The sequence below is a fragment of the Otolemur garnettii genome, unplaced genomic scaffold, assembly GCF_000181295.1.
Source record: "Otolemur garnettii isolate 467f Iridium unplaced genomic scaffold, OtoGar3 scaffold00073, whole genome shotgun sequence".
In the NCBI taxonomy this organism is placed as follows: Eukaryota; Metazoa; Chordata; class Mammalia; order Primates; family Galagidae; genus Otolemur; species Otolemur garnettii.
Genome location: NW_003852468.1, coordinates 4,662,963 through 4,685,621, shown reverse-complemented (window position 1 = coordinate 4,685,621; position 22,659 = coordinate 4,662,963). Strand labels below are relative to the sequence as shown.

At 47.0% G+C, this 22,659-nt stretch overlaps 1 protein-coding gene across 1 annotated transcript; it reads left to right on the top strand.

Moving 5' to 3' along the window:
• The first annotated feature begins 9,472 nt into the window (after nucleotides 1-9,472).
• CD2 (CD2 molecule) lies at nucleotides 9,473-22,311 on the top strand. The gene is made up of 5 exons (XM_003793897.3): nucleotides 9,473-9,558; nucleotides 9,701-10,006; nucleotides 14,780-15,013; nucleotides 18,405-18,527; nucleotides 21,618-22,311. Exons 1-5 carry the CDS (start codon nucleotides 9,498-9,500, stop codon nucleotides 21,926-21,928), a joined length of 1,035 nt encoding a protein of 344 aa, XP_003793945.2. The 5' UTR covers nucleotides 9,473-9,497; the 3' UTR covers nucleotides 21,929-22,311.
• Nucleotides 22,312-22,659: the final 348 nt, after the last annotated feature.

The following is a 22,659-nucleotide window of genomic DNA, read 5'->3' as shown; positions in this document are numbered from 1 at the left end:
AGAGCAAATAGCAAATTAGAATTCACATTTAAACCTCAGCTTTTTCAATCGAATTTCAAAACACCATCCCTTCTTTCACCTTGTTCAGCTGCTCATACAACCTGCACCTATCAGGCTGTCACTGTCCGTGTGAGATTGGCACAGACTTCCCAGTATTTAAGCCGCTGCAGACCCTTCCCCCAGCTGAGGCCAGGCAATATCCCCTATCCTATTCCCCTCAGGCCTGAGGCCTGGGTCCAGCTTCCTCTACTCTGGGCTTTCTCTGCCTCGTATCCCCAAGCCAGCCGCTGAGAAGTGTTCTCCCTGCCCCTGTTCCTCAAACTATGGCTTTTTAGATCCCAAACTCACAGGCCCTCATGGCTTCACAGTAAAGCAATGCTGAGAAATAACTAGGAAGAAGAGGGTTACCAAAAAGAAAACAAAAAGCCCAGAAAAGTAGCACACACCTAAGAATTTTTTTTTTTTTTTTTTTTTTTTGAGACAGAGTGCCCCTATTCCCCTGGGTAGAGTGCCGTGGAGCCATGCCTCACAGCAACCCCAAACTCTTGGGCTCAAATGATCTTCTTGCCTCAGCCTTTCCAGTAGGTGGGATTACAGGCACCCCCCACAACTGGGCTGGTTTTTCTATTTTTAGTAGAGGCGAGGTCTCACATTTATTCAGGCTCAAACTCTTGCTCAAGTGATCTACCCACCTCTGCCTCCCAGAGTGTTAGGATTACAGGTGTGAGCCACCATGCCCGACTCTGAGAAGCCTTATAAAGTTCCCTGTCCTTGTCATTCTAAAGTCCCTGACTTCCTTGCTACGAAGTATTCAGAAGCCCTGGAGTTTCCTGGCTTATCTCTCAGGGCAAAGCTTCTCTGTTTGCCCTCTGCCCTCACTCCCTGAGGTCAGCCTCTAGCAGGAACAGAGAGACAAGCAGGGAAGAAGGTTGACACCTGCTGAGGGTGTCCTGGGGGCCAGGCACTGGGCCAGACGCTGGACACACATCTTTTGTTTGACTCAAATGCAGCTCCAGAGTGAGGCATTGCTCTTCTTTCATAAATGTGGAAACTGAAGCTCAGAGACACCTAGCTCCATGTATCTAGTATGGGGCGGCCCAAAGTGCTTTTCTCTACAATCACGTGATTATTCAGCCGGTGACTGAACAGGTCCCCTTCTCTCCTTGGAGTATTTACTACATGGGGACTTCCAGGCTGGGGCCGGTCTTCTCACAAACCCAGGCTTGGCACAGGGACCGTCCCCACAGGCCGATTCTTTCCTCCCTGCTGTGTGGGTGGGAAGCACAAGAGGAAAAGAAAACCCAGTTCATGCCCCACAGGAGACAGCACCTGGCAGAGGAGTGGGTGCTCAGGGATGGGCATTTCAACCAGAAAACAGGCATCTCCCACCACAGCATACATGGTGGTGACTGATCACATGAGGCTGCTCAGATGAGAACCTTGCCTCAGGGCCTGGCAGTGAGGATGCCTGTGGGGTCAGACTTGATGCTGAGGTGGAGGCTGAGATTGTGCTGGGACAGCCCAGCCACACCCCTCTCCTCCCAGCTGCACATCAACAGGACCTGGCCGAAAACGGACACGGGGGGGGGGGGGGCCTTTCTCATGCTCACAGGAGCCATGGCGAATGTTCTTTTTTTAGTAAAAAACGCTGACCATTTGACTTTGGGTTTCTCCCTGGGTCTATGGGTAGATATGATGAGGACAGCAGTGGACGCTCCATGGAAAGGAGATGGTCATTGTGTGGGAAGGTCAGGCAGGACCTGGCCCTTGCCTCACTGGGGGGCAAGCGGGGTGGGGGAGGCGAAGAAGGCACCCAGGTGTCAGGAGGAGGCAGGTGGGGTCCCAGGGTTCAGAGCACAGTCTGAGGGGCTGTGTTGGCTGGGGTGGGCTTACCCTGCCACCTCCCTGGCCTCAGGGCCCTCCACTGAAATGTGGAGAGCAAACCAGATCCCTTTTTTGAATTTTTTTCTCCTCTAAAATCCCACAATTTGAGAAATTCATCTGGGCGTGAACTGTTACAAAACCCAACTAGGGTCTGCTCGGTAAAGCCAGGCAGCAAAGCCAAGAGCTGCAGAGGGAGAAAGAGGCTTTATTTGCAGGGCGCCATGCAGGGCTTATTGGCAGCCGATGCTTAACACCCGAACACCCTGGTGGTTTCCACGCCAGGGTTTTTAAAGGCAGGGGTACGTTTCAGGCAGACAAGGCCCAAAGAGGCAGGGTATCCTGAAGCAGAGGTGGGGTGCATAAGCGGATTCAGAGATTCTTGGATTAGCAGAAAGAAATGTCAAGGTAGAGGAGACAGGTTCTTGAAAGGGAGATTTAGAACAAAGTGGCAGAGTGGTCAGAATTTACTGCCTCATTTCCCCCACATCTGCTTTTTCCATGTAGTGGAATTTCTGAAAACCAATTTAAGAACTTAGGTTAAGATGCTATCTTGGCCAGCACAGAGGCTCCTGCCTGTAATCCTAGCACCCTGAGCTGAGAGGATGGCTTGAGGTTCAAGACCAGCCCAGGCAACATAGCCAGAGTCCATCTCTACAAAGAATTTAAAAAGATAGCTGGCCGTGGTGGCCTGCACCTGTTTGGAAGGCTGAAGCAGGAGTGAAGCCAGAAAAGCGGCCTGTGAGCTGAAGCCTAAAAGCTGAGCTGGAGCAGCACAGCCGACCTGGTGCGTTTAGCTCACGTTTCCACCCCCCGCTGCTCTGCGCCCTTGGTTATCTAGTTAAGGTTTCACCATGATTGTGAGGATAGGTGTGTGACATCGGTAGGTAAAGGTTGCTTTAATTCCCTTACGTATTTTGATAAAGTGAAAGTTACCTTTATGTTGTTTGAGCCTTTTGTACTAATAGAGTGAAGACTACTTTGATGTTGTTTTCTGTCAGATAAAGTTAAAATTTTCTAGCTAAAATTTGTTTCCTGGAATTCCCATTATAAAATTATTAGAATTTTATTAGGCAAAACAGGCTTGGAGAGGCTACTCTCACTGTTCTCCAGAATTGCAGGCCTTCTGACAATGAAGTCTGGGGGACCTAATCCCCATCTCTGCATACTGGCTGGACAGTGACAGGAGGCCGGACCCCTCTTCGTACAGTAACAGGAGCATCACTTGAGCCCGAGTTTGAGGTTGCAAAAAGCTATGACAGCACCAGACTCCAGCCCTGGCAACAGAGCAGGCAACGGAATGAGATGCTATGTCAAAAAAATAAAACTCCCAAAGAGGCCACCTTTTAGTTTCCATGGGGAACCAAAGCACACCCTGGCTCCCATCAGGTTGCCCATTCAAAGCTGGCCAGGTGGTTGGAACTTCCCCTGGAGGAACTCAAGATTTTCCTTTTTTTCCATCTTCAGGGGGCTCCAACAGGCCCCTAAGTGTGTCCCTACTCTCTCAGAACTATAGAAATGCTGATTTTGCGCATAGTGCTAACTTGACCTGAATCTGGGTAGTCTTTCCCTCAATGCAGGAGAAGGAGGTAGGAGGAAGGACTACCAGTGTTTTCTTCATCAGAGGACAGGAATTCAACCTGAAGCAAGATCCCGGAAAATATTTTCTTCTTCCCCTGCCTCTGCTTCTTACTCTCTTCCGTTTATCTCCCCGGCAGTGTTAAGTCGGGTAAGAAAAAGAACCAATGAAGGGAGCCGACCGGTAGACCGTGGTGAGCGTGGTGAGGGAGAAACCGGAATGAGTCATCATCAGGTATTCCCTGGAAACTCACCCTCGCTCAGAGCAGGGACTGCTCCCACCTCAGTACTGGGGAGCTTTTACCCCAGAGGGAGGCCCACTTAGAATTAAAAAGAAATCAATTGAAAGGCAACACACGTCCAACTTAGAAATACCAGAATAGCAAGACAACCGAGAAGGATGGACAAAAATTGTTATCCCATCACAAAGGTGAGAGAACAGGAGTGAGAATAAGATAGAGCCTGTGGCTGGGTGCCCACAGCTCAGTGGTTAGAGCGCTGGCCACATACACCAGGAATGGTGGGTTCTAACCTGGCTCGGGCTTTCTAAACAACAGTGACAACTGCAACAAAAAAAATAGCTGGGCATTGTGGCTGACACCTGTAGTCCCAGCTACTTGGGGGGATAAGGCAAGAAAATCACTTAAGCCCAAGAGTTTGAGTTTGCTGTGAGCTGTGATGCCGCAGCACTCTACCAAGGGTGACATAGGGAGACTGTGTCTCAAAAAAAAAAAAAAAAGATGGAGCTTATCAGCCTAAGACCATCAGGACACAGCTGCTCTGGTCAGTTTAGGTCCTGCCTGAACTTGACCCTCTGTCTTCCCTTCTTACTGTTTTGTAAATTTAGTTCCCTCCCTAAAGATGACTATCTTGAGTAGTTTAGGTGGATTGATTTAGGAGATTAACTTTTGACTTGAAATGTTGTAATAGGTCACTGAGTTATGCTGATTATTATTTAAAATAAGGATTAATGTGGTCTTCACTTTGCACTTTTATCTATGAAACTTTGGTTTTGGAAATGGTGCAACAGAAGAGTCTTGGAGAGGCTACTCTTGCTGTTTTCCAGAATCCCAGCCTTCTAACAAACCAAGTTTGGTGGAGCTATCCCCATCTCTGCATATTGACAGACAGTGACAGGCAGCCAGACGAACCCAGGGACCCAGATTATGTCTTTTGCCAGTCTGATTCTAATGTCCCAGCCAGAGAACCTACAGTGGGTAGAATAAAAAGATTTTTCCTCCCTCTCCTACAATCATGACCTGTTGGGGTTTTTTTTTCATATTCCACAGCTTGTCCACATCATGATTTATTTAACCAGTAAAGATTTAAATTATTTCCAATTCTGATTTTTAAAATATGGCAGTTTCTAAACTGATAGCCAAGTCCTAGTACACAGCCGTCACTGTTTGTGAAAGGGCTTGGCCGTGTGCCACCCAAAGACGAGAACAGAGAATGGGAGGCTCAGGCTTTACTGAAACGGACAGAGACACACCTGGACCACCCCAAGACCGTGCCGGCACTCAGGGCAGGGCAGCTGGAGGCCTCTTTTTATACAGGAACATAGGGAGAGGATGGATGCCACTGCTTGTTGGAGGATTCTGGTGAGCTGGGGTCCTTTCCCAAGAACGGGACAGGGCTAGCTAGGCACTTTGTGTCGGGTGACCAGATTTTAACATCGGTAAGGTGGGACAACATGGCTCAGGGCAGGGGCAGGGCAGGGGACCCGGCAGGGCAGGGCCTGACAACAACGTAAACTTTGATAAGCAGTTCTGGATAAATACTTCTCAGCAATTATTTGTTATTATTACAGTTTAACATTATAAAATTAACAAAAATAATATAAAACTCATATTCTGGCGAAACCACCACATGGCAGCCAAAAACCGTCTATTCTCTTCTTGTTCTCCCACCCGTTCATGCATTCTTTCCAAAAATCGGGACTTTTTAAAAGCACCATGGGTTGCAGGACAAATTGTTGAATAGCAGGACTGTCCTGCCAAAAGCGGGACGTCTGGTCACCCTACCTTTGTGGTCTTTCATTCCAGGAGGGGAGGAGGAGGAGGGGGAGAGGAGGTAGGAAGAGGAGGGGGAAGAATGAAGGACGACAGAGCAGAGGGTTGTGTGAGGCTGCCTTAGCCTCCTAACAATTTCCTTGTGGCAAAATTATCCTCGTGGACCGATAGGTCAAAATCCAAATTTTTTTTTTAAGACAATCTCCCTTTGTTGCCCTCGGTAGAGTGTTCTAGCATCATAGCTCACAGCAACCTCAAACTCTTGGGTTAAGGTGATTCTCTTGCCTCAGCCTCCCAAGGAGCTGGGACTTTAGGCGCCCAGCACAGTGCCAGCTATTGTTAGAGACCGGGTCTGTCTCTGACTCAAGCTGGTCTCCAACTCTTCAAGCAATCCACCCCCCTGGGCCTCCCAGAATGCTGGGATTACAGGTGTGAGCCACTGTGATTGGCCTAAAATATGAGTATTTTCAACGCTTCTAATTCACACTGACAAATTGCCAACCAAAAACTACGGCCCTTTGCGGTTCTCCTGGCCATGCACAAGAAGGACCGTTTTTATCACCATCAACACCGTATGTTTTCACACAAGAAAACATATGACAAAAAGAGAGCTTTTTAAAAAGAAAGCTGAAAAAAGGGTATCTCCATTAAACTAAAATTTCTCTATTAATAAAACATGTTTTCATAGATTTTTTGTTCAATCGTGTTTCTTCTTTTGTGAATTGCTCCTTTTATGACCTTGACTATTTTAAAGTGTCTATCTTTTCTTTCTGCTCACAAAAATATTTAAATTCTAAGAAGATTAATTCTCATTGTGTATCTTTCAAATGATTCACTCCAGTTAGTGCCTCGTCTGTTTATTATTTTTTATGAGCTTTTGCACACAAAAGTTTTACATTTTTACAGGGTCAGATCTATCAATCCCTTCCATGATTTCTGTCCTGGAAACCATGCTCATCACTCAAACTTGAATGAGATGTGAGAGGAACAGAATTAATGTTTAAAAAAAAAAAATCATGGCTTGGCACCCATGCTCAGTGGTTAGGGAGCCAGCCACATACACCGAGGCTGGCAGGTTTGAACTGGACCAGCGCCTGCCAAACAACCATGACAACTACAACAACAGAATAGCCAGGTGTTGTGGTGGGTGCCTGTAGTCCCAGCTACTTGGGAGGCTGAGGCAAGAGAATCGCTTAAGCCCAAGAGTTTGAGGTTGCTGTGAGCTGTGATACCATGGTACTCTACTGAGGGTGACATAGTGAGACTCTGTCTTAAAAAGGAAAAAAAAATCAGAAGCTGCTCTTTGCATAAGAACTTAGGAAAAGCCATCAGGATATGAGATGATATGAGATGAAGCGGGGGTGGGGGGAGTGCCCCTAAAACCTAGGGTAGGTGAGCAATTGGCTGACACCATTTTGTGCAAACTAGAGCTGGGGAGTGGCTGGCTGGTCAGTGATTTAAAAGCAGGAAAGCTGGCCGGTCACAGAGGCTCACGCCTGTAATCCGAGCACTCTGGGAGGCCGAGGCGGGTGGATTGCCAGAGTTCAGGAGTTTGAGACCAGTCGGAGCCAGAGGGAGACCCCGTCCCTAAAAATAGCTGGGCATTGTGGTGGATGCTTGTAGTCCCAACTATTGGAGGGAGGCTGAGGCAAGAGGATCGCTTGAGCCCAGGAGTCTGAGGTTGCTGTGAGCTATGATGCCACAGTACTCTACCCAGGGTGACAGGGTAAGATTCTGTGTCAAACAAACAAACAAACAAAAAACTGAAGCAGGAAAGCTGCCTGCTAATTGTTTCTCAGGGTCAGCGTATACTTTTGAAAAAAACATGTCCTTTCCTTTAGGAACATTTGTTTTTAAGTAAGAGATATTGATTTACATTCCCTGTGATGCTGTATAAAGATCTCTGTTTCTCCACGCACTTGTGGCAATAACACGAGTTATCATCTTTTCTAATTTTGCCAGTCCGATGACGAAAACTCATATTGCATGACTCCAGTGCGTCTTTTGGTAACATCTGTGTATGATATTTCTTATGTACAGTATTTCTTCTGTAAACCGATTACTTATATCTTTTGCCCATTTGTAAAGTACATTTCCTTCTTGATGGATAGAAAATTAGCTGCATATCTTGAATATTAACAATTTGTCATATATATATTACAAATATCTTGTCATGTCTTTTCATTTTGTTCAATATCTCTTTGCTTATACATAAGTTTTACATTTTTATGTAGTCAGTTGTGTCCATCTTTCCTTTATTACTTATGGATTATATGTAAATAGGCCTTCCATACTCAAAGATAGAAAAATATCTTTCTATATTGTCTTTATCTTTATTGTAGGTGGTATTTTTTTCTTCTTTTTTACAGGGCCTTTGTATGTTGCCCAGGATCAAAGTCATGGGCTCAAGCGATCTTCCCATCTCAGCCTCCATAGTAGCTGGGACTGCAGGCACAAGCCACAGTATCCCGCACGTTATAGTTTATTGCATTGAAAATTTCAACCCAGGCTGGGCGCAGTGGCTCATGCCTCTAATCCTAGCACTCAGGGAGGTCAAAGTGGGTGGATTGCCTGAGCTCAGGAGTTTGAGACCAGCCGGAGCCAGAGTGAGACCCCTCCTCTAAAAATAGCTGGGCATCATGGTGGACAGCTATAGTCCCAGGTGCTTGGGAGGCTGAGGCAAGAGAATCACTTGAGCCCAAGAGTTTGAGCTTGCTGTGACCTATGACACCACAGCACTCTACTGAGCATGACAAAGTGAGACTCTGTCTCAAAAAATTTAAAAAAAAAAGAAAAAAGAAAATTTTAACCTAACTGTAATTTATTATTGTGAATGATGCTTACACAACCATGATGTGAATATATTTGGGCTTCCTTCTGCCCAGTGGTAACAAACGATTGCTTTGACTTAATTTCATTTCCTGGGCAACTTTCTGACAGATAATTTCCTTAATTGTACTTAAAGTTGAAAAAGAAAACAAGCATACTTGTAAGATTTTTACTTACTGCGTCCTAGAGAGTGAACAATGGGAAATTTCCTTTGGAAATCTGTGGTTGGGTTATTCCTTTCCTCTGCGATGGGCTCTCCAGGCATCTCGTCAGGGTCCGATCATCTCCTTGTCACCATCTCTCTCCTTGTTACCGTCTCTCTCCTTGTCACCGTCTCTCTCCTTGTCACCGTCTCTCTCCTTGTGTCAAAAATGTCCTCTTCTCTCCCAGTCCCCGGTCTCACTTCTTTTTTTCTCCTTTTCTCTTCCCTTCCTTAACCATGTGTAATGTTGCCACCTTAAACGTACTCAAATAATTTATTCTGGTGGTTTAATAGTATTTCATAGTGTCTGTGCTTCGTTGCTTGTTTTGGAACAGGTTTGTACTTACCTGTGAATTTCACTAGCGTTGTAACCTGGGCGCTAAACATAGAATGTGGGGATTGCCGGTATTTACGGCTGAGACTCCATTTGTTCTTTTTATCACAAAAACAATTTTAGGACATTAAAAACATCACTTTGAAAAGATCAAAAAATCCATTTCCTAACCATGCGATGTGCATCCACTTTTCGATAGCTTTCATGATACACGATACGTATTTGTATTCTGTGTTTCACTTAGTACCATTTACCCCCATCTCTACGGGGTTATGTGAAAGCCATGGAGCTGGGTGGAGAGAAGACTGTGTGGTTGAATAAGGCTCCTTGTTTATAATTATCCTGAGTGATTGACTTGGCTTCTCAATTCCTTTTCTCTTCTGTGGGAATAACATCCCCTATTTGGGGGTGGGGGGAGTTAGTGTTAAAATGAGACAAGAAAGTACACTCATCAACACACCTGCTTTGGCAAAAAGCACATCAGAAGGGTCGGTTTGCTCTGCGTGTGTGTTCTCTGCCACTGTAAAAAAAAAAAAAAAAGCACAAAAGAGAGGCTTGTGTGTGGTTAAGCTCTAGCGGAGTGGGGGTAGATTGAACCTGTCTTATTTCAGTTCCTTTGCATGAAGAGCTCAGAACTGCAAGAAGGAAACCAGCCCTTAAGATGAGCTTCCCATGTACAATTTTGGCCAGCTTTCTTCTAATTTTCAACTTTCCTACCAAAGGTAAGTTTGTTGGGGGGGGGCACTGTCATTGCCAGAAGCTTCTTGGGAGTCCCTGAAGTGAGCATAACCACTGAGGAGGACATAGCCCAGCTTTCCCTGGCAATGAATCCCAAGATCTCAGTACCTGTCTTACTCTTCACAGGTTCGGACTGCCAAGATAATATCTGGGGTGTCCTGGAGCAGGATATCAACTTGGAAATTCCTGGATTTCAAAAGAATGCTACTACCGATGATATACAGTGGAAAAAAGGATCAAACACCAACAAGATTGCACAATACAAAAAAGACAAGAAGGTTTTTCAGTTAAATGACACATATGAGGTATTTGAAAATGGAACCCTAAAAATTAAACGTCTGACGAAAAATTCTGAAGGTTGCTACAAGGTGGTAATATACAATACAAACGGGCAAAACATGTTGGAAAGATCATTTAATTTGAAGACTTTAGGTAAGTGTTCATTTGCTACATTTCTTCATGTCCGCATGGGTTCGACTTAGCAAGTTGGAAAATAACATTTCCATTCTTCAGCCATGACCTCTGCCTCCGGGGGGCCCTGAAGGACATCAAATGCAACCCTCTGCCCCCATGGAGATTCCAGGCCTACGGGAGGGCAGAATCCACACATCTGATAGACTCTCAAGTTTATCGCCTACAACCCTTTCTCTTCAGGGGATGTGGGGCTGGGTGAAGAAGCTAGATGCAGGTGGCATTAATCAGGAGGGGAACAGGTGGCCAGAGGAAAATCGTGGGTGAGTTCAAAAGGGCAAGCTAAGTGCTTGGCCTAGAGAGTAGTGGGTCTGTCATCTGAAGAGCCAGCTTCAAGCCACAGTGCCTTGAAGGAGCAATTATGGGGCAAGAAAGGTCTGGAAACAACACATGTCAGGATAAACAGCCCTTGTTTTATATCTGTTCAATGTCAGAGAGATCAAAGATGGAAGGGAACTTTTGCCAATGTGTGTAGAAAATATACAAGATGTAGCTTTGTGTGCCTGTATTTATACTGGGAGGGCAGGAGTGGATAGTGAAGACGGGAGAGGGGAAACCAACCAGAGAGCTGCTGCTGTAAACCAAGTGGAATGGGGAAGGACCGGCTGGTGATTCTTAACCCTGGTTGCACATCAGAATCAACAGGGATGCTATTAAAAGTCACCAGTGCCCAGGCCCCATCCTAGACCAATTAAATCAAGAATGTGGGACGTGGAGCCTGGGCATCTGGAGGTTCTAAATTTCCCTGGGATGTTCTAATGAGCAGCCAAGCTTGGCAACCATGAGCTGAGACAAAAGGTTGCCTAGGAAATGAGGAAGAAAATGCATGCCAAGGGTCATGTGGGAGACAGGTCCAACACGTGGCTCGGGTGAGGGAGAGAAGGAAGAGAAAGTGAAATTGAAATGCTGTTAAAGCTGAAAGTCCAGGAACACTGCACAGGAGGGAGTGACCAGAAGGGAGAAGAGGAAGCTGCTTTGGGCTTGGAGAGGAAGACAGGAGCCCCAGGACATACTTGGCCCTCCCATGAGCAAATAAACACTGCTGGGCTTCACACAGGAAATGTCCCCACAGGCAGGGCCCCTCTGCCACCTGGGCTGCCTCCAGCCCTGTCCTCAGCCCCACTCCAGCCATCCCAGACATCGATCGCTTCATGTAGTGGCACTTTCCACACCTGAGTCCTGCAGCCTAGAATGGAAAGCACTTCCCAGAAATGGGATGGGGCTGAGAATGGCAGCAGCAGGGACCTCCCATTGTGGAGACCAGGATCTGGACACAAGTGTCCTGTTTGGAGCAGAAGCCCTACACAAAGGGGCCATGCTGGTGCTTTCACGTGCTGGTCTGGTTTGGTGTCCTGGTGGTAAGAAAGGCTGCCAGCCGGTGCTCACTTGCAGATCTTGTTTAGAGGTAGTTGTTACTGTCCCCTGATTATCTCAGAGAAAACAGACACTTTGTCCAAAGTCTCCTTGCTTCACAAGAGCAAAGTCAGTCTTCAACCCCAGGGGTGCTTTTGGCAAGGATGGCCTTTTTCTTTTATCCCCAAATGGCGTCATTGAGATATAATTCACATACCTTCCATTTAAAGTGTGCAGTCCTGCCAGCGAGGTGGCTCATGCCTATAATCCTAGCACTCTGTGAGGCCGAGGTGCATGGATTGCAGGTTCAAGACCTATCCAAGCAAGAGCAAGACCTTGTCTCTAAAAATAGCCAGGCATTGTGGCGGGTGCCTGTGGTCCCAGCTACTTGGGAGGCTGAGGCAAGAGAATCACTTCAGCCCAAGAGTCTGAGGTTGCTGTGAGCTATAACACCATGGCACTGTACCAAGGCTGACATAGTGAGACTCTATTTCAAAACAAAATTAAAAAATATATAAAAACAAATAAAAATAAAGTGTGCAGTTCCATGGCTTTTAGTATATGCACAGAGTTGGGCATACATCACCACAGTCAACATTTTTATTACCCCCAAAGAACTCACCACATCCCTTAGCCTAAAGATGGCGCCTGGCTGCCCTGTGTGGACATGTCAATGTCACACAGCCTCTTAACTTATGGTCTGGTAACCATTCTTTGTCACATGGCTTTGGGAAAATTCCCTATCAGCTCTGAATCTGATTTTTCTCAATAATAACTTCAAGAGATATTTGATGAGACAATATGTTTAAAAGTGGCCTGCAGTGCCCGGGGCACAGTCCCCATTGCCCAGTACTAATGCCACCTGTATCTCTTTGTCTCTCCAACCTTCTCAAGTGCCCGTCATGATGCCCTTAATGAAAGGCCTGCTGCTGTGGGTAGAGAAAGGCCGCGTAGAAGCAGGTGCTGGTGGAGAAGGGGTTAGCAACTCAGAAGTAAGGAGATCTCACTCCGAGAAGGCCTTCCCAATGGGCTCCTAGGATCAGGCCAGGGAGCATGTGTGTAGAGGTCTCACCACAGAAGGGCTCTCATGGGTGTGGAACAGATTTAAAGGTCTCCAGCAGTTAGAAATGTATTAATTAAATTAAGAATTTGTCATTTTAAAAAAGATGACGGAGATATATATTTATTGGCATTCTTAAAGGAAAGAATTCATAACATAATTTCACATTAAGGGGGAAAAGGCAGACTATAAAATCACATAATCCAGTTTTAGTTTTTCAAATGTTACATTATTTATATGTGTGTGTACCCACAGAGAATATCTGGTAAAGACATACATCAGAATATTGTTATTTACTTTAGGTAGTGGAATTGGGGATACTTTTTAATCTGCTTTAAACTTCTAAAATATTTTATCAATTTTTACAATGATTAGATGTTACAGTTTTAAGTAGAGAAAGAATATTTGCATTTTGGTCTGGGTGTGGTGGTTCATGCCTGTAATCCTAGCACTCTGGGAGGCTGAGGCAGAAGGATTACTTGAGTCCAGGAGTTTGAGGTTGCTGCCAGTTAGGCTGAGGCTGGGGCACGCTGGCCCACACAATGGAGAGAGGCTCGGCACTATTGTTGTTGGTGGATGTTTTCCCATTTTCTTCATTCTGGGTAACGTAGAATCTTGGGATGGGCAGAAAATCTAATTTCTACATGCCTCTATACAGTATATTGGCATAGAAATGAAATTTGTCTGGGATGGTCCATGGAGATACTGGTGTCTAGAAGTCAGAGTGGGAGGGAATTACTGAAAAATAAGCTGTCCGTCTGCATTATAAATGCAGAGAATCTGAGAGGAAAGGTGGCAAGTCTGGGGAAGGAGAGTAAAGAATGAGAGAAAGAACAGACGAAAAAGGAGAAGGTCACACAACCTGTGTGATACCAAGGCCTAGCCTCTTTTCTTTTACAAAGCAGCTTTTTTTTTTTTTTTTTTTTTTGAGACAGAATCTCAAGCTGTCACCTTGAGTAGAGTGCTGTGGCGTCATAGCTCAGAGCAAACTCAAACTCTTGGGCTTAAGTGATTCTCTTGCCTCAATCTCCCAAGTAGCTGGGACTACAGGCACCTGCCGCAATGCCTGGCTATTTTGTTGTTGTTTTTATTATTGTTGTTGTTGTAGTTGTCATTGTTTAGCAGGCCTGGGCTGGATTTGAACCCACCAGCTACAGTGTATGTGGCTGGTGCCCTAGCCCCTGAGCTATAGGCACTGAGCTGTACAAAGCAGCTTCTAATAAATATTACCATGTCAGAAAAAGAGAGGCAAGAAACTTATGATTAATGAGCGCAAGAACTACCATTAATTGTGTCAGTACCTAATAGTTTGCCCAGGGCTTTGCCACATGTTGTCCCTTTTGTGATGGGCAGGGAATATTTTTCTTATCCTTTTCTTATAGACAAGGTCTTAGCGCTGGGAAAGGCAGAAACATGTCCCGTTTCCCAGGCTGGTGCCTTTTCTCTCTAGAGCCTTGAGCTTCCTGGATACCTACACACTGCCAGGCCCCCCACTTGGCACTCTGAACCCTGTTGGGGACAGGGAGCAACCAAGATCCCAGGCCACTCATGTGGTGACTCCTGCCAGGCAGGGTTCCTGGCTGCTCCTAGAGCATTGCCTCTCTCAAGCTCTTGAGGTGAGTGGGGATCAGGACATTGTGACGCTCTTACCCATTTTCTTGAACTTGGACTCAAAAGGGCAGTCTCCTCTCCTGATATGCTACTGTTAGGTGGTGCCCTAAGACTACCTAAATAGGTAGGTGTTTTCACCTATAAACAGGAAGAAAAACACCAGCCTCTCTGCTTCTTAGGATTAAATGGTATCATGTATGTGAGAAAACATTTTAAGGCATAAGACAGCACATGAACATTAGCCGCGACATCCTTTTTTATTGGTGTAATACATCTATGCGCCTTTACCAGAAATAAATTTGTTCTGAATATTCAATGTAAATAAAATAAAATTTTCAGAAGTTGCTAAGGGTTTTGCTGGAGGTTCACACCTGTACTCCTAGCACCCTGGGAAGCTGAGGCAGGTGGAGACCAGCATGAGAAAGAGCAAGACACCATCTCTACTAAAAATAGAAAAACTAGCTGGGTGTTGTGGTGAGCATGTGATCACAGCTTGGGGACTTTGAGTTTGCTGTGAGCAATGATGACGCCATGGCACTCTATCCAGGGCGATGGAGTAAAACACTGCCTTAAAAAAAAAAAGTTGCTAAGGGTCTTTGAAATTGTTTCTTTATCCCAAACTAAATCCATTCCTCCCTGTGTTAATAGGTATGTCTATTAAAATTAGAAAATTGCCTAATACGTGAATTGGATCTTTATTTTCCTTTTAGAGTTGGTCTCAAAACCAAACATCTTCTGGGACTGTGTCAACCGAACCTTGATCTGTAATATAACGAAAGGAAGTCACTTTGAATTAAGGCTGATTCAAAATACGAAAAATCTCACGAAAAGTTTTGTTAAGACCGTCAAATACAAGTGGTCCACCAACCCGAGTGGGGTAGTCAAGTGTACGGCACAGAACTATCTCAGCGAGGAATCTGTCCTGGTGCCCCTCGTCTGTCCAGGTACGTGGTCGGCATCTCCTCACAAATACAGCCTGCCAGGCCCACAGCAGGCAGAGAGGGGCAGACTGCAGGGCACAGGTGTCTGGGCTGGGAGGTGGCCTTGGCTCAGGATGAGAAGTGAAAATGTCCCTTTTCCTCTGGAAACCTATAAAGGAAGCCTCAGAGGAGGTGGCACCTTCTGATCCCCTATCATGCCAGTCCTCCCATTGAGCACAGTTTGACCCCAAGCAATTAAAAAGATCTTGGGAAGAAAGAACTACAGAATTGAAGAGGAAGATTTTAGTATGTTCCAAATACTGCACAGAACATAGGTATGCTAGAAATTATCCATAGTTTATCTTGAAATTCAAATTTAACTGGATGTCTTATATTTTATCTGGTAACCCTACTCTTTATGTTTATTTTAAGGCCCCACAGTATAAAAATGTGCATGTGTGTATAAGGGAGAGAAGGTGGGAGGGAAGGAGGACCTTAAGAGAAGCCAAATTTTGCAGGCTGGAAGATTTCTAGGAGAGAGGCACAGACCCAGACACGTGGAAGTACTCCATCACATCAGCTTACAGAGAGACTGTAGGAAGATAATGTCATTGGATTTAGGGACATAGTTTTGAAGGACAGAGCCACAAAAGACTTGCTTCTGAGACCAATTGGAATGTTCTCCACCACAGGTGCCCCAAGGGGCCACAGTAAACAAACCCGAGAACAGACTGTGTCAGCACTGGCTTCATTCCAGAGTGTGCCCAAGGTAAGGGTGTGTGGCCACCCTGCCTCAGGACGCTAAGGTGAGCTGGTGGCTGCCTGACTTAGCCACCTGCTACCCATTGCCCTACTCTGGGTCAAATCTTTAAAGTTCTCAGCCCAGCAGGCAGTAGATTCTGGCAGCCCCTCCTCTAAGCCAGCAGGCCCAGAGGGCCCTGAGTCCTTTCTGGGGTCAGTCACACAGGTTTGGGTTAGGATTACACCTGCTTCTCTCATGGACGCCCCATTCATTGGTAGAACATAGATTATAAGCTGTATAACGGGCAGGCAAAGAACGAGGCAGAGACTTGAGGAAAGAAAACCAAGGATGAACAGATGACCGCAGTTTAATTACCTGCTAAATTTGATTTCTGGGGCCTCTGGCCTGCTCCTTGGGGCCCCTCCTGGGCTTCATATACAAGAGTTTCTTCCTAGGATTGTTTGGCTGGAGAAGCATTTCTTTTGTGACACTGGGCCAAGCTCCAGTTTGTCCTCCAGATGTCCCCGGCCCCTGTCCCCTCAGCCCCGGGCCCCACTGCGGCCTCTCTCACTGCACTGATTCACAAAGGGCAGACAGCCCAGTGCCCCTCCTGGGAAATACCTCCCAGAAACACCAGCGCAAAAAGCACTCTTAAGAGCGAGACCTCACATTTGTGTGTTGTTTTACAGTTTACAAAGCGCTTTCACATCCATTATCTGATTGACTTCCAACAGCCACCCTGTAATGTAGGTTTCACTATCTCCATCTTGCAAAGAAGGAAACAGCCTCTGAGAGCTGAAGTGAGTGCCAAGCGTCATATGGCTCTTGCCTAGAAGGGCCTGGACCCAAACCCATTTCCTGTAATGCTGAAATTATTGTTTTTAAGATCTGGGAAGTTAGTCCTCCACTGTGGCTAACTCCATGCGTGTCTGAGTTTCCCTTGTGGGTCCCAGGAAAATCTGGGAGGGTGTACTGGCTGTGAGGTCAGGGTGCTGGGCTGGACCTATGAAATATTCACCCTGCAGGTTTGCAAACTGCCTGGTCAAGATGGTGAGAAAGTCATGTTGCAGGAAGGAAGCCAGAGAGCAGAGTGGGATAGATAGTGAGGGAGCATTAAGGTTTACGGGGCTGCCCAGGAGCAGGTGCAGCCGGGCCTCAGACAACTCATCCTTCTTCTTGTGGCCTCATTTTGAAACTAGAGGTTACACTATGGTATCTCTCGACTCCTCAGATCTAAAATTCCATGATGCTCTCCATGATGGGGGGAGTGGACAGGCCTTCCCACATGAGTAATCAGATAAGTCTAGTCTAGTCTACAAGAGCAATTTCCCAAGGGGCATGCCAAGGGGGCTTTCCCAGGACCCGGGGCCCTTCCACGGATTGACACAACTCACCATCCTCCATGACCTTGGCCTCAGTGAGACTAAAAGTTTCCAAGGAGATCTTTTACCTGCATGACGCAGGAGGCAGCATCCTTGGCCAGAGCAATGAAGTTACCCTCTGTCTGGGCTGCTCTTTCTTTTTTTTTTTCCGTTTTACTATCTATATATTTTGGGGGGGGGGGAATTCATTGAGGGTATAAGAAACCAGGTTACACTGATTACATTTGTTAGGTAAAGTCCCTGTTTTAATTGTGTCTTGCCCCCAAAAGTTGTGGCACACACCGAGACCCCCCTTCCCTCTCTCTGCTCTTCCTTTCCCCATCCCCCTCCCTCCTTCTCTCTCTCTCTCTTTCTCTGCTTCCTCTTCCCCCAACCCCCACCGTGTACTAGGTCATTAATTGTCTTCATATGAGAATTGAATACATTGGGCATGTATTCAATTCTTGCTTCTCCATTCTTGTGATGCTTTACTAAGAGTAATGTGTTGCATTTCCATCCAGGTTAATACAAAGGGTGTAAAGGCTGCATCTTTTTAATGGCTGAATAGTATTCCATGGTGTACATATACCACAGCTTGTTAATCCATTCCTGGGTTGGTGGGCATTTAGGCTGTTTTCACTTTTTGGCGATTGTAAATTAAGCTGTGATAAACAGGCTAGTGCAAGTGTCCTTATGGTAAAAGGATTTTTATCCTTTTGGATAGATGCCTAGTAATGGGATTGTAGGAACAAATGGGAGGTCTAGTTTGAGTTCTTTGAGGGTTCTCCATACTTCCTGGTCCCGCTCTTTCTTTTTTCTCTTTTTAATAGAAATAGTCTTGCTCAGGCTGGAGTGCTAGGTACCATCATAGTTCACTGCAGCTTGAGCTCATGGGCTCATGTGATCCTCCTGCCCAGTAGCTAGGACTACAGTTGTATGCCCTATAGCAGACTAATTTTTAAAATTTTTTTAAATTATTTTTTATTAAATCATAACTTTGTACATTGATGCATTTATGGGGTTCAGGGTACTGCTTCGATATACAATGTGAAAAGCTTGCATTGAACTAAGTAACACATCCATCACAATTATACCCATTTCTTAATAGTTTTGAAATGTACCATTGCATCATGAACATTAGGTGAGGTCCCCCCAAAATTGTTAAAAATTTTTATAGAGATGAGGTCTTGCTATGTTGCCCAGGATGGTCTTGAACTGCTGGCCTCAAGCCCATCCTCCTGCCTCAGCCTCCCAAAGTGCTGAGATTGCAGTCTGGAACCACCGTCCCCTCATCCCCATCCTCCTCTCACAGGGAAAGGCCTGGACATGCATCTCATCATCGGCATCTCTGTAGGGGGCAGCCTGTTGATAATCTTTGTGGCACTGCTCATTTTCTACATCAGCAAGAGGAGAAGGCAGAACAGCAGGAGAAATGGTAAGCTCCCCTTCCTCCGCCCTACCACAGGCCCCAGCAAAATCCCCGTGAAATATCTCATGAGGACAATACCTTGGGCTTGTTGAAAGTAATGGAGACAGGTAGTTTCAAAATGTCAGGGTTGTAACTGGTGGTTGTAACTTGTTTCATTTCGAGATCAGCTTGATTTTTGAAAAGCAAATTCTTCCTAGTGACATGTGGGAACTTTGAGGTGCTGAGTACAGTCCAGCATCACTGGAGTCCCCTGAGGCCTGCTGGGCACAGCTAGTGTGGATACATTCTCAAGGAGCCACACAGCCCTACGTGGGTAGAAAGGGTCAAAACACCATTTCTAGGAACAACTGTCTTGTGCGTGCAGGGCCCAAGGTGTGTTCAGGGCCAAACTCCTAGGAACACAGGTAAAATCACTCACAAAAAACCAGTTGTTCTAAACCAGGCTGACTGTGCCTCCTTTTCTAATTTGCCATTCAGGAAAGAGTGTTTTTTCCCCTCAGATCAAGGCTGTCCAACGACTGACCCACCAAAACTAAAAGGCTGTGCCCATTAGTGAGGAGCTGGCTGAGGCGTCTTGCAGGCCACCCAAGGCAGGACACATCAGAGACCAACAAAATAGGAGTGGCCCCAGGGTGGGGCTGGGGGGTCAGCCATCAGCAGGACAGGGTGTGCAGCGGGCAGGCCTGCCTGGGGCTCAGGGCAATCTCACACTCACCGAGGGACTGGGTCTGCTCTGGGGGGTGTCTCTCCCTGGAGCAGGCCGGGCACACTCACACCAGCTACTCCCACCAAGGCCCAGGGTTTGGGTCTGAACCTCCCCAGGCAGCCGTGGCGTTTGGCTCTAGCTTTCCGACCTCAGACTTCTCTTGGCAGTTCTCCTGCAGTCACCCCTTCAGGCTGCAGCCGCCTCTCAGCCCCACGTCCCATCACCTCACTGTCTCCAGCCTGGGCCTGAAGCATCTTCCTAAACTTAGCACCCATTTTTCCTGCCACCATAGTTCCGCAGTCTCCATTCCAGCACAGTCCATGGGCACAGGTGGCTTCCTCTCTTCCGTGCCCTGCTCTCCAGGGAGGCTTTCTCCACACCAAGGGTCAAAGACCACACATTCTTCCAAGGTGGACTTCACATGTCACCCCAACCCTAGGCAATCTCGGCTGTCCACAGGCTGAAAAGACCAACGTGATGACCAGCTTATGCTGACAAAGAAGTCACTTGCGCCAGGCACAAATCTCTGTGCTTTATATTCATTATTGCCTCCCGCTTTCAGTGGAATTGTAGGAGGAAGATACATTCACACAGATGAGGAAGCTTAAGCTCAGTGAGGTTTAATAATTCTCTTCTAATCCTATGGTCGGGAGACAGAGTCAGGACCAGGCTGAGGCAGGGAGCCCAGGGTGCAGATCTCCGTTGTTCCGTCTGCCGGTCCTGCCCTGGCAGGAGCCTGAGAGCAGATGCCTCCTTAGATTTCCTTCCCCCTCTGCCTCACCTGCCTCATTCTAGTCCAAGCCCTGAGTTAGGTATGCAGGAATTGCAAACGAGGGAGCAGACAGAGAGCCTGGGAGAGCAGAAGTCTAGGCGGGAAGCTGCTGTACAGATGTGCTGGGGACCCACAGTCCTGCTCTGACCAGGCAAGTTGCTAGCCTCGTCTGCCCAGCCTGGCCAGTGGTCTCAGCCACGCGGCTGCCCCCTCTGCTCCCACCACAGCTCAGCCTCTGTCTACACAAACTCGTAGCCCCGGGCTCTCCCTGGAAAGTGACAATAGTAACTTATAGTTTTAGTTCATCTCACTCTCTTGACTTTAGGGTTCCTGAAGATAGTGTTGGTGTGCCAGTTCCTGTGCTACTCAGCAAGGACACTTAACACCTGTGGGATGAGGAATGAAGTTGGGAGAACAAATGAACAAAGTGGTGGATAAGCAGAGCTGGAGACACAAGGTCCAAGCTGGCCATGGAAGAGATGAGAAAGGATCACCCATTGCCCCACAGTGGGGAACTGGGTCAAGGTCAAAGTCCCCTCCACAGCCTCCTGGGTGTAACCTCACCTACCCTGAGGTCATGAAGATGGCATAGGCAATGTGTTTTGTCCCTCTGGGCCTTTTTGTCTTGTGCCTAGAGCACACAGGCCACTCAGATGTCAAAATCACATTGTCTGATGTTGACTCTTCTCATTTGAAGCTGCCTGATGCTTGTATTCCCAGTAGTCAGGGAGGCCATTTGGATTGATGTCATCACCTTGAAGTCACAGGGTGTTGTGTTTCCCCAGCCACGTGTCCCTATAATGGTGTAAGAGATCATTAATTTACCCCAGGAAGGATCTTCTGTTTCTACCTCCATCCAGGGCCATTGCAATCATGGCCTTGGGTGCAGGGACTAGAACATTTAACTTGTAGACTAAAGGAGGCCAGAGGGGCCATCAGGGCCCTCCAGGCTTATAGTAGCTGGGCACCCTCACAGATATCCCATGTGATTCCAGGACACTACAGTAAACACTTCATTACTATTATTCATGGCCCTAACTTCATGGACTAAAATTATTGTCGCTCAAAGCAGAAAATCATGGAGGATGAGGAAGGAGGAATTCATTCCCTCCTAAATCGAAGATAGGTCATGAATTTCTGAGGAACTAGTGTTCTAACCTCTTGCCAGAATGTGGGTAGCATGACAGCAGATTGAGTGGAGGGCAGTTCTAACATAGAAACCCATCGAAAGCAATGTTGTTCCTAATATCCTCCGTGACTACTCAGATTCCATTACCATGTGCTCTAACCACAAGGTTCTTGCTCTCAAGGCAGACACTAGGATGGCACAGAGGCAGGGCTCTGGGATCTGGTGTTCCAGGGAGCCCCAGGCACGAAGCCCACCCCCTGTGTGTCTTCTTTCCTCTGGTTCCCTGAGTTCTCCAAAGTCCCGGGCCCTCCCTCTACCTTGCAGTGAGCACTTCTGTCTCTCTGACAAGACCCAGAGCTCTTGGCGGCCAGGGGGCAGCTTCTGCTTCCTCATTGCATCCCCGAAGTGTGCCAGCCTGACTCCCTACATGGATGTCTGCGCTGGCTGCATCTTGCCGAGATGAACTGTGCAAAGGTTTTGTTGTTGCAGATGAGGAGGTGGAGATACCAGTACACAGAGCTAACACCGAGGAAAGGAGCCAGAAGCCCCACCAAATTCCAGCCTCAGTTCCTCAAAATCCAGCTGCCTCCCAGCCGCCTCCACCACTTGGTCATCGTTCTCAGACATCTGGTCCTCGTCCCTTGCCTCCTGGCCACCGTGCTCAGCACCAGCCTCAGAGGAGGCCTCCTCCGGGCACACAAGTTCATCAGCACAAAGGCCCACCACTCCCCAGGCCTCGGGTTCAACCGAAACCTCCCCATGGGGCTACAGAAAACTCGACGTCCCCTTCCTCTAATTAAAAGCTATAGAGACGGTTCTTCCTAGTAAAAGGCACTGTGGATTCCTCTGGCCGCTGTGCACACTCTCACTTCTGCCAGGTGTTGAGCCAAGCATTACCATGTCCCGATGCTCCCGGGCCACCTCTGCACCTTCTGACTCGCTGTGTGTTGACATCCAGAAGGGAAAACAACCAACATGGGAAGGTGGTGGGTGACTGAACACCACAACCTTAGCTCTCTCTCGCCTTCTCTCAGATCGTGTGCAGATGAGATCGGTTGAGAGGATGTCATGCTTGGGTGTCCCTACGGCAGACTGCCTGCTTGAGAGACTCTCGGGCTTCTTATGTGCCCTGGTGGACACTTGCCACTGTCCTGTGAGAAGTGAAATAAAAGCTTTAACTTAACCTCTGTCTGCTCATTGTCAAAACGGGTTAAGAGGAAGCTGCTGAATGTAAGAGGCTTCTGGGTGTGACAACAGGATCAAATTTGGTAAGCTCCGTTCACTTGAGCCACTTTAGTCCTAATTAAAATGACCAGAATATGCTCCCAGGTCCCTGTTGCAAAGCTGGGCCCAATAACCTATTTGTAGATTTGCGTAATGAATTGAAGCCTCTACGCCCAAACGTCAATGGAGGCACCCAACAATTTAATCTTTTTCGTCTCCTTTCCTTGACTGTTCAGACATGGTCACAATGACCTGTAGTGTCATCCTTGAAAAGAAGGGTGTGTCCGTGAATACTTGAGGTGCCACA

Coding starts and splice junctions, on each gene's coding strand:
- CD2 (XM_003793897.3), top strand. CDS start 9,498: ATGAGCTTCCCATGTACAATTTTGGCCAGCTTTCTTCTAATTTTCAAC. Junction 10,007..14,779: donor ATTTAATTTGAAGACTTTAG/GTAAGTGTTCAT, acceptor TTTTCCTTTTAG/AGTTGGTCTCAAAACCAAAC. Junction 18,528..21,617: donor GCAGAACAGCAGGAGAAATG/GTAAGCTCCCCT, acceptor TTGTTGTTGCAG/ATGAGGAGGTGGAGATACCA.